This window comes from Aristolochia californica, unplaced genomic scaffold (assembly GCF_029961685.1).
Source record: "Aristolochia californica isolate CCGP_79_NKW_82.1479 unplaced genomic scaffold, dmAriCali1.0.hap1 SCAF_7, whole genome shotgun sequence".
In the NCBI taxonomy this organism is placed as follows: Eukaryota; Viridiplantae; Streptophyta; class Magnoliopsida; order Piperales; family Aristolochiaceae; genus Aristolochia; species Aristolochia californica.
In genome coordinates this window covers 8,285,284-8,300,770 of record NW_027182268.1, presented here as the reverse complement: position 1 = coordinate 8,300,770, position 15,487 = coordinate 8,285,284, and the positions used below count along the sequence as shown (strand labels likewise).

Sequence of the window (15,487 nt, the reverse complement as noted above, 5' to 3'; positions counted from 1 at the left end):
TTAATTATTATAGTAAAAAGTTTAAAAATATTATGCAAATCATAAATGACATTTGATCGAAAAACCGTTGGAAACTGGACAAATGATGCCCGGTGAAAAAGTACACCGAACTCATAACACCACCGACATCAAAATGATGTCAGACAGATGAGAGAGAGCTACCAGATGCCATGGTTGGTGCTTCATTCAATCACCAAAATTCTTACTAGTGATTCTCCAATCTCTTCTTTCAACCACTTCGATGAATAAGGTTCTTAATATAACACGCAATTATTATGTATCGAAAGGTATATCAAAATAACATATAAATTAAAAGAAACTTTTCATCATAAATCTTTTATTTTACTTTTGAATATTGTACAGTTAAATGTCAAATCACAAATTCATGGGTTAAATGTTTACAATTGAACATTAATGTCATTTATATTAGTCTCCCCCCAAGATGAAATTACTTCCAGGTTATCCATTTTTCTGTTATTACTGGAGTACCAGAGCAACCGTGGAGGACATATCCAAGTAGTTTTAAAAGGCTGACAGAGCTAATGATGATACCCCATATGCGTTGCGAGCTGGTATTTTAAGGAAATAAATTCTGATGCAAAAAGGTCATAAAAAAAGCAACCTCAAAAGTTTCAACGGGGTACAGCATATATGGGAGTAAAAATACGCCTGATTTGCCTCTGTTAATTGCTGCAAAGCAAACCTCTATTTTCCAAGAATACTTCCCACCGGGATGGTTCGTAGCACTAGGTGTAATAAAATGGAGGATGCCCGGCGGGTGGTCCACCGGCCACAGGTCGGCCATTTGGCTGATGACCCAACTGAGGTGGCATTGCCTGCTGATGTCCGCCTGCTTTTGCATATGCAACCGGAGATTCAGCTGAGGTGCCAGGAACCACACAAGTATAAGGAGAACCACTGGATTGAAAATACGTTTGACCCGAATAAGCTCCAGGGCCTGCTGACACAAATTGTGGCCTCCCAGCCGATAAGCTTGGGTCCCATCCCACCCCAGGCATTGCTGCACTGGGAACTGGAGGTTGAGTACCGGCTGGATACTCATTTCCAACATACATCTGCGCAGTTACCTGTGGACTCTGCCACCCAGCTGCAACCGCCTGCATAGGAGCACCAGGTACAGGAGGTTGTTGCATGCCAAGAACTCCTGCATCTGGGATTGTGTAGTCTCTGCTTCTGTCATTATGTGCCTGAAAACAAACCAGGACAATCAATGCAGGGAAACAACATGGACATTTTTTTTCCCGATCAATGTAGGACTCACTTCCTTCTATAAAGAGACATTTTAAATTTTTTTCTTCTCCTGTTTTTTTTTTTTAGTGCATGTAACCTAAACATTATATACCTTTACATTGAGATCAGTATGACGAGAGTATGACAGATGAAGCTTACAATAGCCACCATCATAGATGCAATGTCCTTCTAATGCCTCTTTAGCAATTGCAGCAATTGTGACATCTGTCGAGAGGAGGGAAACATTAGCTTACTACTATGCAAACAATCTGCATGGGAACATTCAATAACCGACAAATTATCTACTCAGTAAAACTTCAAGCAGATGAGGGGAATGATATAATGGTTGGAATAAACCTACCAGGGTACTGAACAAGTGCCTGCATTCCACCATTCTTCTCAAATATGGCAATCTTCTGAACAGTTCCAAACGCTGAGAACACCTACAAGACAGGCCCAGATAGTCAACCCACAGATTCACAACCTCCAAGCCAAACACAAGCACCTGGAATTATAGTAGAAAGGCAGTCACCGTGTGAAGAACATCAACTGTTACAGCATACTGCATGTTCTCTATTGATGCTAGAAGCACATTACTCTCAGGTTCTTTCTTCTTTCCGTCGGGACCTACAGTTGACTGTAGAAAAATTATTAGAAAGAAATAACCCACATAAAGAAGCACCACAACACAAACTCTACTGCTAGACAGCACCAACCTGCAATGTTCCTTCAATTGCAGAAGGGTTGACAGGTAGGTATGGATTTGTGTAATCCCTGTATACAAGAAAATTTGAGGTATAAACATGTGCTTTCACAGTTTTCCTTGCCTATGCTACTAAAACACAGATGTACAAAGGACTTGTTTCAAACAAGGAAAACTTCAAGTAGGACGTATCTTGAAGGTCATTTTAAACTTAACAACAATAAAAGGCAGACCTGATGAACAACACATATAAACCAAAGACAACACTCTGATATCCACACAAATCAATCAGTCACTAAGATGTACTAAACAAAATGGAATAGAATAGTAAAATACAACTAAAGCGCACCAGAAAATAACAAAAGATAAGAAAAGAACAACAACGCAAGATTCAGCTGTTGAGATAAATCTTAAACATAGGATAGAAGGTAGAAAAATCTCTCAAAAAGAAAAGAACAATTTTTTGTACTCATCATGAGACCAAGTCCCTCACAATTTTAGAAACATTAAAGGGAATATCCTAAGGTAATACGACCTTGCCTGGAGATGTTTGTCAAAAATAATAATCACCTAACCACAGTGTGCATCGAGTGTGAACCATCAAATAGGTTTGCACCCGTAACCATCTTTTCATTTAGAAAAATAAAACTGGATTCCCAGCATTTCATGCAGCATAAGAAAAATATCATAAGATTGTAGGGAGACACAATATGCAATACAGTTGCTTTTTCCACAAGAAAATGCCGTGAGAAGGTTAGAAGTGCAAAACAGTGCAATTCAAGAATAAAGCCATGAAAGCAGGATGCAAGGATTACTAGGGGAGTAAAACACATCTGCAATCTGGGTTGCAGGCATCACCCTGGACAAAAAAAAGCAGGAAAAACATAATCCACCAATCCAAATCTAAAAGCTACAATCAAACAGGAACTAAACAAATGATAGATAAAATAAAGCAAAATCTCTGATACAGCATGCTTAGCAGCAAGCCTAAATGAATGACAGCATATGTTTCTACAAACCTGCTGCGATGAGACTGAAACTTGATATTCAAGTCTGTATGGGCAGAAAATGAAATGCGCAAGTGACATATGTTAACATGCTCTGGAAGCAGGTACCTGAAGGTTTTCAATTCAAAAATTATTTCTCTAGAGGGAACAAAGAGAAAAAAAAAAAAATAATAAAAATAAAAGAATTAAATAAATAAAGCATTTAATCCCTACTCCAGATCAAAATAAGATAGACAATATACCTTGGTATACTTCTACCATCCAATGCATTTCGTGCTGCAGAAGCAGTCTCAGCATCACTAAACTGGATTAGTGCCTGTAAGAAAGGAGGCTTATTATTTAATGACACAGTTCACTAAAACATATTAACTGATACTTTGAAATTATAAATACTAAATTTCAGTAAGAGACATGACACCTGAAAGCCAGCAGCCTTTTCGAACGTAGCAATTTTATGCACAAATCCAAAAGCTGAGAATACCTGAAAGACAATTTGAGATTAAATAAGAGAGTGAAGTAAAAGTCGTAAGCAACAGAAGCAGACAAGAGCTACTCCTTAAAACAGCCACAGATACAAAGTTATAGTAGAAGAGATATCATGTAAATATGCTTAAACATCAACATTAAAAAACATCAGGAAAAAGCAGACGGTCATAAAACAAAAACCAACTAAATAGACTTGTGTGTTACAACCGTAATGAAATGTTAACTCTATGCAGTAACTTCATCAACATGTTTATCAACTTAATATCATGAAAAAGCACATCAATGAGCACAATTGTACTATTAATTACAACTTTCTTAGCATTATATTAAATCAGAAGAGGCAATAGGAGTATAAAAAAAAACAGCTATGGTACAACAGACCATTTGAATGACTGATTGACTTGTAAGACCTGCTTCTATTCAGGTTAATGGAACCTAAAGTCAAGCTACATATGTCACAGGAAGCTCAGACAGAAGAATACCATTAATGGAGGTCTAAGTGCAAAAAAACTATGAATTAATTTATTGATGGTAAGAGGTAACAAACAGACGTGATAATCCGCCAATGCAGTAGGCTGTCAACGAGGATTTCTCCGAGTTAACATGGACCTGCCGATCCATGCATAGTATGTCAACCAGAAGTCAAAGAATCAAATGTACATGCCCTGCAAAGCTAATGCATATTAACAACCACTTTGTTGTTTCCAATAATATTTCAGACATATGGATGAAGCAAAAGACAGAATTATGTTTAAGGTGGCGAGCCTTCCCACAGTTTAAAAACAAAAAAGTAGTAGAGAATAAGCAAGGTAGGAAAAACATACCAAGTGAATGACATCTATGCTGACATCTCCAGCCTCAACACCTTCAATGGTCACCAGCAAGACATTTCCAGCCACATCCCCAGAGCTCTTGTTGTTTACAATTTCTTGCCTATTTGAATACTGAATATAGACAGTTTTACCACGAACTTGAGCTGGCTCTGATGAAGAAGCGTAATATGAAACCATTGAAATGGCCTGATTAAGGTCCATCTGCAAAATGGCATCACCCACTTTTATCATTCCATTAGGTTCAGATAGAAACAGCAGAGTTTAAAATAAAAAAATGTTAGAAGACAAGTTCAGGCATTTTACTCGTCGAAACATGAATACATGTAGTTTGTCATAAGAACAGCTTAACTTTACAGTCCTGACAATAAATTGGAATCAGTTAACATCGATATCAGACTCAAGTTTGCAGAAGTTATCAATTACACAAAAAAATATTTTGATCGATAAGCAACAAATGTTTGAAGACTATAATTGTATGTAAGAGTGAAAAGAATGCCCTTGTTACTAAAACAGAGACAACTGCTTGCTTATCCATTAAAGTACACACTATAATGACATTTCCCGGAACTCTCGATACCATGTAACAAATATACCTACTCCCAGACCTGAAAGAATTTGGATAAAACTGAAACAATAATCTGGAAAAAAAAGAAGAAGAAGCAGTGTTTCTACCATCAAAACTTTTAGCTTGACTAGACAGACGGATGATAGATAGATACAGAGAGAGAGAGAGAGAGAGAGAGAGAGAGAGGGAGAGCAACGATAGGGAAATAGGCTAGATATCAAGTATAATCTTCGACCTTTGAAACTGGAAGCAATGGGGTTGGAAACGAGCGTAACACAGAAAACTAGAAGTACTGTCAACGAATGAAAAACACCTATCAAAGAAGAATGGCCAAATTCATCAGGTAGATTTACCCAGCCATGTGATGATTTCATGTACTTGTACCTGCAGAAGATTAACCTCACGGACTAACCAACACAAAAAAAAAAAAAAAAAAAAAAAAAAAAAGAGAGAAACATAAAGATAAACATGATGTTCGATCATCCTAACGACAAAACAAGGAGATCAACCCACAAAATCGTGAGCTAATTCCTTAAGAACACATTTTCAACTTTTGCGGCAAAATAATATCAGATCAACTCCTTAAGACACTGACACAAATTCCAATACCTGATCCAAGTAAGAAGAATTCGCATCACCGGGGAAATTATTCATATATCGATGAAACAGAGAATACCTACACAAATTCAAAATACCTAATACCACGGAGAAACAGTTCAAATCACCGACCGAAAATTCTTCAAACATCGAACAGCGAAATAAATAATAAAACACAAGAGAAATACTCACAAATTCAACGAAAGCTTGGTTTCGATTCGCACCAACGTTGCATTTGGTGTTCACAATCTTACCAAAAGGCTTGCATAGCTCCACTAATTCTTCCTCCGTGCACTCCCATGGCAGATTACGTAGATGCAGCACCTTTGATGGCGTCTGCGTGTAGCGGAACTGCGGCTGGCTGGAAGAAGTGGACATCTAGGATTAACCTTAGGGTTCTGAGAAAAAATTAAAGAAAAAACAACAACCCGCAGAGAGTCAGAGGAGGAAACTGAAGCGAACAAGGCCCCAGCGGCTAGGGCAAACAGACGAGAATTAAAGAGCTCTCGTCGGGTTTTAGGGTTTGGCAGAGAGAGATGGCTTTGGTCCTGAACCCAGAGACTTCGTTTGGGATTTTCTGAAGAAAACTACTGTTTATTGCGGATGTGCCTTATATTAAGTCAGAACCAGCGGATGTTATCAAGCCCGTCGAGTACCGCGCATAATGAGCACATGTTCATATTGTGCGCTCGTATACGTATTGCTCACCCCAGCACGGTTTCTTGTATCACCCAGTTGATCATGACTCGGATTCAGACCGGGTCTAACTCGGCTCAGTCGAGCTGAATTGATTTATCTTTGTTTTAAGCTCAAACACAAGCTTGAGTACTTAACTTGGTTGAGATAAACCTCATTAGTTTACTCGACTTTGATTTTGAACTTTGATAGGGCTTTGGATTCCTCAAAATCTAATAGTTTTTTTTTCTTTTCGTTTATATAGGGGTTCCAAACAGACCCTAAGAGTTCGACGATAAGCCTAAATCTGAATTAGCTTTTGGAAGGTTTAAACTTGCTCTACCTTATAAAAAAAACGGTTCGTTCAAATTTTATATGCACACGAGTTACAACACCTAGACACAGAGGAAATTCACCCAAATCCAGTCCATTTCAAGGTCCAATGTAGATGCTAGATCAATGGTGGTAATTTGGAAACCAAATTTGTAAAAAAATTCTATTTAATATTAAGTGAAGACTTAATGAATTAGCATACTCTATAATAGTTATAGAAACTCAAGAAACCCCATCAACTGAAAATGCAAACAACAAGAGAAAAGGGTAGCTGGTCCTCCTTTCTTGTTTTTCTTTAGCACAAGATATGGTTAAAATGATATTCTGGTTTTCTCTGGATAAAGATTGAATCATTTTAATACAGAAAAGCAAGCTTAACTTGATCCAAGCAGCAGCAATTGTGAGCAACCAATTATTTTGTACAAGAACTGTGGGGATTAGGGACCTTATGTATGGTTTAACTACTTACAAGCTACTCCATATACAAGGGGACTGATAAGAAAGGCTTTTGATAGCATCACTGAGTTGATTTTCAGTTCAGAAAATCCAGTTCTGCTTATGTCTCTTCCTGTTTCTCTGGTGAGATGACAGCCATCAGAAAGTGCTTGCTGCAAAGGATCACAGACACTCTGAAAGAATCGAAGCAATGTTCCGTCTGCACAGTAGATGCATCCATACATTAAGGAAACGTGTAAAAACAGAAGTTAAATCCAGCTTATTGCATTCTGAAAAGGCCTGTTTGATAATACCATCAGCAGCAACATGCTCAAGGAAGAAGTACAATCCTCCTGGTTTCAGCACTCTCTTCACTTCTGTAAGATGGTTCAACCTTTTTTTTTCAGTCTAGAGGTTTCAGCAAGATCAAGAAACCAATCAATAAATGAAAAATAAGCACATGAAATGTAGAGGGCGCCTTTTTTTCCTGTTACATTAGGTATCAGTATAAGAGGAATGCAAGGAGGTGAAGAAACTAAAACAGAGTGAAAAGAACTTCAGGAACCCGATACCTTTCAGTGCCATAGGGACATCTCTCACAGAACATAGTACTAGTGTCCCAATAACAGCATCCATGGACGCGTCTGTTACAGGCAAGGCCTCTGCAACCTGCAAGAAAACAGCAAAAGGGTCTCTCAACATTGCGAGTGCATGCTAGCATCAACATTTAAGAACTTGCTGCGAAAACAAGCATCTCTCTCTCTCGCATTTCATAGCGTAAACAAAAAAGGAAAGGACATTCTAATAAGTCAAAACAATGCAAGCATGTGGAGCAACAGCTCTCAGAGGCAGTCCATACCCCTCGTATAAAATTAAAACGCGTAGGTGGTAGACCAGCTGCGACTGAAGCTGCACTAGCATATTTCGCCATTTGCCCGTTTGGATCCACACCAAACACAGAAACACCCTTACCACGGGCATAGTATTTCAAATTAGGGCCAGTCCCAATACCAAGCTCTAGCACTTTCTTGTCCTCTCCAGTCAAATGAGTGAAGAGCTCAGTCTTATAATCTGCAACCTTCTCAAGGAAATTAAGGTTCTTTCAGAGGGCATTTTAATGTATGAAATTGGCAGTTGATAACTTTGTGATGAACTACAATAAGTGAAATACATTTTTAAATATGAGTTGAACAAACATCAAATTGCTCTGTAGGAAGGCATCAGTGTCAGCACTCTGCAGGACTATATCAGGAGAAACAGAAAAGCTATGTAGTTCATCCCATTTCCATTGTTCCCTAAATTAATTCACCTATCAAAAACAGGCCATGTCAGACTTAGAAACAAAATAATTAACTGGGAAATTGGACATCAATGTTGAGACCCTGATCTGAGCTGCCAATTTGAATGGTATACAGAAAATATTAGATGGCCGTAAGCTTCACTAGCATTATCATGAGCATTTTTAGTTTACATATGGTAGCAGTCAATGTCAATCCAAACTATCTATAGACTAGTATTCATCTATGCTGTACTTTATAACAAACAACATGACAAAGGAATGCAGATTTTTCTTCACATTAGTGGTTTAAGAATTTCCAACTCGGTTCTTACTCAAAGTATGACTGTCCTGGTGCTATTGCAAAATTGTAGCATGTTAAGCTATTACAGAACGGTAGCGCATTAAGATAAAGAGAACCATGTATATGCAAGTGACTTACCTCTGTCTCAAAAAATTTCATGCTCTGAGCATTCTCCTGTGCATAGAACTCCTCATACCACTGAGGCCTTGGAGGTCGTACCTTGTTCATCGCTACCTATATGTAAATTGAAATGGCTATTTTAAATCCCATGATAGACAACCGTACAGCTACATGAGCTAGATTTCACCTCTCCTGAAAACACTAGAAGGATAAAAAAAGACTCTTGGAGTCACTGGGTGGTTAATCACCATTATCACTATTAAAAAACCTCCCCGGTCGGCTCTGTATACCATAGTTTGTGTAAAGATTAAAAACTTTATTCATTACGATTTTGGAAACCATTTACATCACATATTTATACATAAAATTGTAAACTAAAAATTGTTAATTCTGGCGTTGTGATCCGTCTATGTCGGATTTATGATTGCATCACTGGTCACCCCCCCCCCCCCCCCCCCTCTCCAAGCTGAGTGTCGGATTGGAACAGACGTGAAGTTTGGATCGAAAAAATTCAAAGAGAGGGCGTGGAATACTTTTGGTGAAAATATCCGTAATTTGTACGTGAGATGGCACATACTGTGTGTGAAATTTGTCTACAGCAACAAATTCTCGAAGGAAATGATAATCTAACTTAACATGTTTGGCGCGTTTGTGAGAAACTGGATTGGAACTGAGGAAGATTGCACTTTTCTTGTCACATAAGAGTAGAGGTGGTTGTGGAAGTGGAACATGTAGATCGGTAAGAAGATGTGTAAGCCAAATAATTTCAGCTCTAGTGTGCGCTAGAGCATGATACTCAGATTCATAACTGGAACGAGATACCATTGGCTGCTTTTTAGCACTCCAAGAAATCAAATTGTCCCCAAGATAAATGGAGTAACCGGTGGTGGAGCGACAAGATTAGGACAGCCAGCCCAGTCAGCATCAGAATAAGCGACTAGAGCAGCAGGAATAGCAGATGGACGAAAAATAAGGCCAAAGTGAATCGGTACCTTTGACATAGCGCAAAATACGTTTAACAACAAGAAAATGATCTTCAGTGGGAACATGCAGGTATTGGCTAACAGAGTTGACCGCATGGGCAATGTCAGGGCGAGTGATGGTCAAGTATTGAAGGGCGCCGACGAGAGACTTGTAGAGAGTGGGATCCAAAAATAGAGAACCATCTGCAGATAGATGTTGTGAAATGACCATAGGCATAGGAACCGGCTTGCTATCAAGTAGCTGAGCGCGAATAAGAATATCCCGTGCATATTTGAGTTGATTGATAAATAAGCCATCAGTAGTTGGCGAAGCTTCAAGACCAAGAAAGTAGCTGAGCGGACCCAAATCTTTGGTTGCAAACTCAGAATGAAGCTCATGAGTGAACCTGGTGATAAGAGTTGAGTTGTTGCCAGTAATAATTATGTCATCAACATAGAGGAGCATATACATAGTGTTTGAATGCTTATGAAAAACAAATAGAGAAGTGTCAGCACGACTGCAGAAGAATCCAAGTTGAGTGACAAAGGAGCTGAAGTGCTAAAACCAGGCACGAGGAGCTTGCTTGAGACCGTAGAGAGTTTTTTGCAACTGACATACGTGATGCGGAAAACGAGGATCAATGTACCTAGGAGGTTGTTCCATGTAAACATTTTCAATGATGTACCCAGGAGGTTGTTCCATGTAAACATTTTCAATGAGAGTACCGTTGAGGAATGCATTCTTGACATCAAGTTGGTGAAGAGACCATTTGTTGGTCACAGCAAGAGAGAGCACAATCTGGACAGTAGTAGCTTTTACCACAGGGTTAAAGGTTTCAATGTAATCAAGACTAGGGATTTGAGTGTAGCCCTTGGCAACGAAGCGTGCTTTGAGATGCTCAATGGATCCATTAGGCAGGTATTTTGTTCGAAACACCCATTTGGAACCCACAATATTGGTATTTGTAGGTCAAGGGTGTCAGAGTGGTTCCGTCCACTATTGTAGGCAATAGCTTTCCACACCTAACAGATCGGTTTTGGGTGTATTGGCCAGTCGTTGCCATGGTATCAGAGTTGGGCACCCAACGTCCCGCGTTCGAATCCCGTGAGAGGCTATAGAAAATGGGCAGGGTGGGTGTCAGAGTGGTTCCGTCCACTCTTGTGAGTTGTGGCTTTCCGCACTTAACCGACTAGTCGTTTAGGTTGTATTGGCCAACCTCTTGACATCGGGAGTTCTGGGGCACGCTACGTCCCACGTTTGAATCCCGTGAGAGGCGGTAGAGAATGGGTGGGTGGGTGTCAGAGTGGTTCCGTCCACTCTTGTAGGCGGTAGCTTTCCGCACCTAATAGATCGGTCTTTTGGGTGTATTGGCTAGGCGCTACCATGTTATCAGAGCTGGGCACGCCACATCCCGCGTTCGAATCCCGTGAGAGGCGGTCAAGAATGGGCGAGGTAGGTGTCAGAGTGGTTTCATCGACTATTGTAGGCAGTAGTTTTCCGCACCTAACAGACCGGTCTTTTGGGTGTATTGGCTAGCCGCTGTCAAAGGGACTAAAATCCAGGTCCGATTATTTTGCAGAGCCAAGCTGGATTCTTAGTGGCAGATTTGAATCCTTTGGGCGCAGTAGAGACAAGGAGAGCAGAGAGAAGTCTAGAAGAGCCCACGATACCGAGGTAAGCCTGATGGCATGGTTTGAAAATTCTAGCTTTACCTCGGGTTAGCATAGGATGAGAACCCAACGGTATAGTAGAGATTGGAGTAGGAGTGATTTGTGTCTCGGGAGGTGTTGAACTGGAAATCTAATGCGACGAGGAGGGACCTGCAAAAGAATCCGTGGTCTGCAAGGATGCATCGACTGGATCAGTACAGACTGAACATGGGTTTAATCCGGATTGAGTAATGTGCGGAGAATGGTGTGAGGAGGAAGGAGGAATTTGTTTATGGATAAGACTGGGTTCCAGAAAGTTGGAAAAATGGAGAGAGGAAGGGGGGTGAGCCTGAGATGATTTTATGAAAGGAAAGTTCGTTTCATCAAATTGGGCATGGCGGGTGATGTAGATCCATGAGGTGATAGGATGAAGGCAGCGAAACCCTTTATAAGAGGGACTATAACCTAAAAAAAGTATGGCAGACTACGAGGTGAAAATTTGTTAGTCATATAATCACGTAAGCAAGGATATACACGACAACCAAAGGAATGAAAATTTTCATAATTTGGAACAGAACCATATAAAAGTTCAAATGGTGATTTACTGTCAAGAAGTGATGTGGGCAAACGGTTAATGATGTACGTTGCAGTGCTGAAGGCTTCGACCCAGAAGCGAGGAGAAAGATGAGAGTGAAAAAGAAGTGCCAAACCAGTTTCAGTCACATGACGGTGTTTGCGTTCTGCATATCCATTTTGGGCAGGTGTATATAGGCAAGAAATTTGATGATGGATTTCAGAGGTACGAAGATGAGTTTGGAAACAAGTACTTGTAAATTCTCCTCCACCATCACTTTGAAAATTTTTAATATGTGCCGAATATTGATTTTCCACAAGTTTTTGAAATTGGGTAAAAATATTACAAAAATCTGATTTGAATTTCAAAGGATAAAACCAAGTGAATCGGGAAAAATCATCAATGAAGATAACATAATATGCATATCCTAAATGGGATTTGATAGGTAAAGGACCCCATATGTCACAATGAATAAGGTCTAACACATGAGACAACCTATGTTCATGACGTGGATAAGGTATACGATGATTTTTAGCAAGTCGACAAGAACTACATAAGGATGGAGAAGGCAATAAAGAGGTAAGGTAGAGATGTCCTTGTTTATGTAAAGAAGAAATAACAGAATGATTTACATGTCCTAAGCGAGCATGCCATAAGTCATAGGAAGCATGTAGAAATTTATTTTTAAGGACTGAAAGAAGGGCAGGGTTGCCACGTTCCAGCACATAGCCTCCATCTCTCTTACCAGTTGCCACCACCATTCCTATGAGACGATTCTGAATTGTGAAAAAAATTGTTAGTAACTGTTAGAGGAAAATCAGACGTTAATTTACTGATGGAGAGAAGATTTTTAGTGAGATGTGGAAAAACTACAACATCTAACAACTGAATATTTGGGGTAGAAGATAGAATACCATTATGAGAGATAGGCAAGGAGGCACCATTCCCCACAATTACAGAGTCCTTACTTGTGTACGGAGCAGACTGATCCAGGATGGTTGTGTTATTGGACATATGAGTAGATGCCCCAGTGTCCAAGAACCAGTCGGAGGATGTTGATCCAGTAAGAGAACACGATCCTGTGAACGCCTCGGCAAGATGGGTAGAAGACTCATTGGACTCACTGCGGGCATAACGTTAATAGCATCGATCAACATAGTGACCATCAAGACGGCAGATCTGACAGTGAGGAGGGCGGTGACCTTTTGTTGAATGAGGTCGGCCTCAGGTGACATAATGGCAGCCAAAACCATTTGTTCATCCATGGGTTCGACCAGAGCCGCGGTGGATAGACCGGTTTGATCCTCGGGGTGCGGTAGTGAAAATAGCAGTGGGAGAGACAGAGCTTTCGAGTGATTTTTGAAATAGCTCAAAGCTCTCTTATCAGGAGACGAGGTCAGAGAAGCGAGGGAGGCGTAAAGGCCATTTGTGTGATTGAGAAGGTGGAAAATTCAACGCTAAGTCCATGGAGAAACCAGTGGAGTTTGTCGATGTTGTCGACTGGTTTGCCGATCGCGTGAAGTTGACCGCAGAGACCCTTGAAAGTGCGTGTAAAAGCGACAACAAATTGATTTCTGCGCTTTAACTGCTGAAGATCGTCTTTGAGTCGAATTTCCCGAGCCTTCGACCGATGACTGAAGGCATTTTCCAATGAGAGCGAGACCTCATGTGCAGTGGAAAGGCCAATGGGTTCGGCCATTGCCTCCTTGGTGAGGGAGGAAAGGAGGAGGTTGAGAAGGCGTTGATCCATTGATGTCCATTGCAAATATTCAGTAGTAGGGATGGTAGAATTTATGGCATCAAACTGAGGTGGCGGCGTGAGGGTTCCATCCACATAGGTGAGAAGATTATTTTTTTTTAAAACAAACCTGTTGAACCGGGTCGGGTTTGGTGCGAACCCGGGTGGTTTGAGCGAACCCGGTTTTGGGCAACGCGATAGAAGCGAGACGATGCGGCTCGTCTCCTTCGTTCCCGACAGCGGGCAGCCGATGTTTCGGCGAATGTCCAAGACTCTGCAGCTCGTCTCAAACGGATTTCAGCCGGCGTCGCTTTTCGCGCCGGTGATTGTGGGATACTCGTTTCCGACCACATGAGGTTGTCGAGCAATCGCGCTCTCTGGGCGAGGGTGGTGGTGGCCGGAAAAAAAATTCCGACAGATCGGGTGTTCTAAATAGCTCTCGGAGGGAACCTCTTGCTTCCGTTGCTGGGCTGGATGCTGCTGCGGCGAAAGGGGGTTACTCATCAGATAAAAAAAAATGAATCGTGAAACAGGATCGGCAAGGCTGATACCATGTAAAGATTAAAAACTTTATTCACCACAATTTTGAAAACCATTTACATCACATATTTATACATAAAATTGTAAACTAAAAATTGCTAATTCTGGCGTTGGAATCCGTCTATATCTGTGATCCGTGGAAGCCTAGTCTGCAGGCTTCCGTTGCATTGCCATTCACAGTTTTTGCAGAGTTGGAATTCAATAATTTTACAGATACCCGTGAAAAAGCAGAGGAATAAATGAAGGTCCATTCATGTCAAAGTGGAAAATCTGATTTAAAGGTCGAAGTCATGACAGACCTTACCAAGCTCGAGTTGTACAGCGTCGAGAAACAGCTGTACTTGTTTGAGAAATTATCTATCAATCATCGACTTGATACGATGCAGTCAGCGCGGAAAATCGACTGAAACCGGATTCATTTGGAGCAATTTGAAGTCTGTAAAATACCGAATAAAAACCCAGCAAACACACACAGGCGAACGCTATTCGTCTTTAACTCTTGAGCAGACAAACGCCATTCTGTTTTAACCGAATCAGTTGAACAATTCTGAATTTGAGGAAGAAGACAATTTGGGGGACACGGACTAAAAGAAGAGATTTGTCGGCTACAAACCAAACAAAATGAATCATATTCATACCAGGGGGTCCGAATAAGATGAAGCATTTGCATAGACTGGACTAATAGGAAGCAGAGCAGCTCCAGAGGTCCCCAAAAAGTGCCTCCTTCCGCACATGCAGAGACGAGAATACGATGAGCGGAACGATTCCGGGGCCGTCTGCTCCAAGTCGCACTTCTGCGGATTTGCCCCATCGCCTCTCTCGCAAGGTGGGTCTACTGACCGGAGGTCGACGACAGCTCGCCGTAGTGGAACTGAAGAGTGTTTGGGGGAGAAACTACAGCTGCAAGCAGTGGATGCTAGTGACTCCATCGTCTTCCCCAACTGCCAATATGGAGAGATTTACTAAAAACTCTTTCGTCCTGACTGTGTTGAGATTTGCTAAATGCGAAAGCCAATGTAAGACCAAGTCCAATCAGTAGAAAATTTATTTTAATTAGAAAATAGTATTATTAAATAAGTCATTTATTTTCATTATCTCGGTAATAATATCATCACTTCTATTTGATCATTAAAAATACTTAAATAATAAATAAATTAAAATAAGGAAAAAAACTCTGGCAGACAAATTTAGAATTTATTGTGTCATAAAACTTAATTTTGCAAGTTAAGACACTTCTATCAGTGAAAAAAAATCACCGAAAAAGGCCTTTTAGAAAAAAAACATATTAATTAAATAAAATAATAAAAAATAGTAAAACCATCACTGGTGCCATAATCTAATATATCATATTAGCCAAAAGTCGGGCTTTTATACCGTGTAATTAAATATTGGCTGTAGGGGGCTTCTTTGTCATTTCACAAACAACTAATGAACCTTT

General features: G+C 40.4%; 2 protein-coding genes across 6 annotated transcripts; both read right to left on the bottom strand.

Moving 5' to 3' along the window:
• Window positions 1–452: 452 nt before the first annotated feature.
• Window positions 453–6,008, bottom strand: LOC137936751 (polypyrimidine tract-binding protein homolog 1-like). Of its 3 annotated transcripts, XM_068781614.1 has the most exons (11): window positions 5,635–5,723; window positions 4,584–4,638; window positions 4,272–4,481; window positions 3,380–3,442; window positions 3,204–3,277; window positions 2,974–3,069; window positions 1,968–2,025; window positions 1,784–1,888; window positions 1,613–1,694; window positions 1,364–1,476; window positions 453–1,208 (listed from the first exon to the last, which is right to left on the bottom strand). In XM_068781614.1, the coding sequence occupies exons 2-11, from the start codon at window positions 4,593–4,595 to the stop codon at window positions 747–749; spliced, it is 1,275 nt and encodes a 424-aa protein (XP_068637715.1). In that variant the 5' UTR covers window positions 4,596–4,638; window positions 5,635–5,723; the 3' UTR covers window positions 453–746. The 3 variants fall into 3 exon arrangements, with proteins under 3 accessions (XP_068637715.1, XP_068637714.1, XP_068637716.1); XM_068781613.1 differs by lacking the exon at window positions 4,584–4,638 and having other exon boundaries at window positions 5,635–6,008; XM_068781615.1 differs by lacking the exon at window positions 4,584–4,638 and having other exon boundaries at window positions 1,117–1,208; window positions 1,411–1,476; window positions 5,635–6,008.
• Window positions 6,009–6,780: 772 nt separating this feature from the next.
• LOC137937605 (uncharacterized) lies at window positions 6,781–15,027 on the bottom strand. 3 transcript variants are annotated; one of them, XM_068782703.1, is made up of 6 exons: window positions 14,688–15,027; window positions 8,604–8,699; window positions 7,745–7,963; window positions 7,458–7,554; window positions 7,200–7,262; window positions 6,781–7,105 (listed from the first exon to the last, which is right to left on the bottom strand). In XM_068782703.1, the coding sequence occupies exons 1-6, from the start codon at window positions 14,976–14,978 to the stop codon at window positions 6,912–6,914; spliced, it is 960 nt and encodes a 319-aa protein (XP_068638804.1). In that variant the 5' UTR covers window positions 14,979–15,027; the 3' UTR covers window positions 6,781–6,911. The 3 variants fall into 3 exon arrangements, 2 of the variants coding, with proteins under 2 accessions (XP_068638804.1, XP_068638805.1); XR_011109627.1 differs by having other exon boundaries at window positions 7,079–7,105; window positions 7,200–7,372; XM_068782704.1 differs by lacking the exon at window positions 8,604–8,699.
• Window positions 15,028–15,487: the final 460 nt, after the last annotated feature.

Coding starts and splice junctions, on each gene's coding strand:
- LOC137936751 (XM_068781613.1), bottom strand. CDS start 5,820: ATGTCCACTTCTTCCAGCCAGCCGCAGTTCCGCTACACGCAGACGCCA. Junction 3,278..3,379: donor AAAAGGCTGCTGGCTTTCAG/GTGTCATGTCTC, acceptor CCTTTCTTACAG/GCACTAATCCAGTTTAGTGA. Junction 1,889..1,967: donor CAATTGAAGGAACATTGCAG/GTTGGTGCTGTC, acceptor ATTTTTCTACAG/TCAACTGTAGGTCCCGACGG.
- LOC137937605 (XM_068782703.1), bottom strand. CDS start 14,978: ATGGAGTCACTAGCATCCACTGCTTGCAGCTGTAGTTTCTCCCCCAAA. Junction 7,964..8,603: donor TGAAATTTTTTGAGACAGAG/GTAAGTCACTTG, acceptor TTCCTTGAGAAG/GTTGCAGATTATAAGACTGA. Junction 7,106..7,199: donor TGAGCATGTTGCTGCTGATG/GTATTATCAAAC, acceptor TCTACTGTGCAG/ACGGAACATTGCTTCGATTC.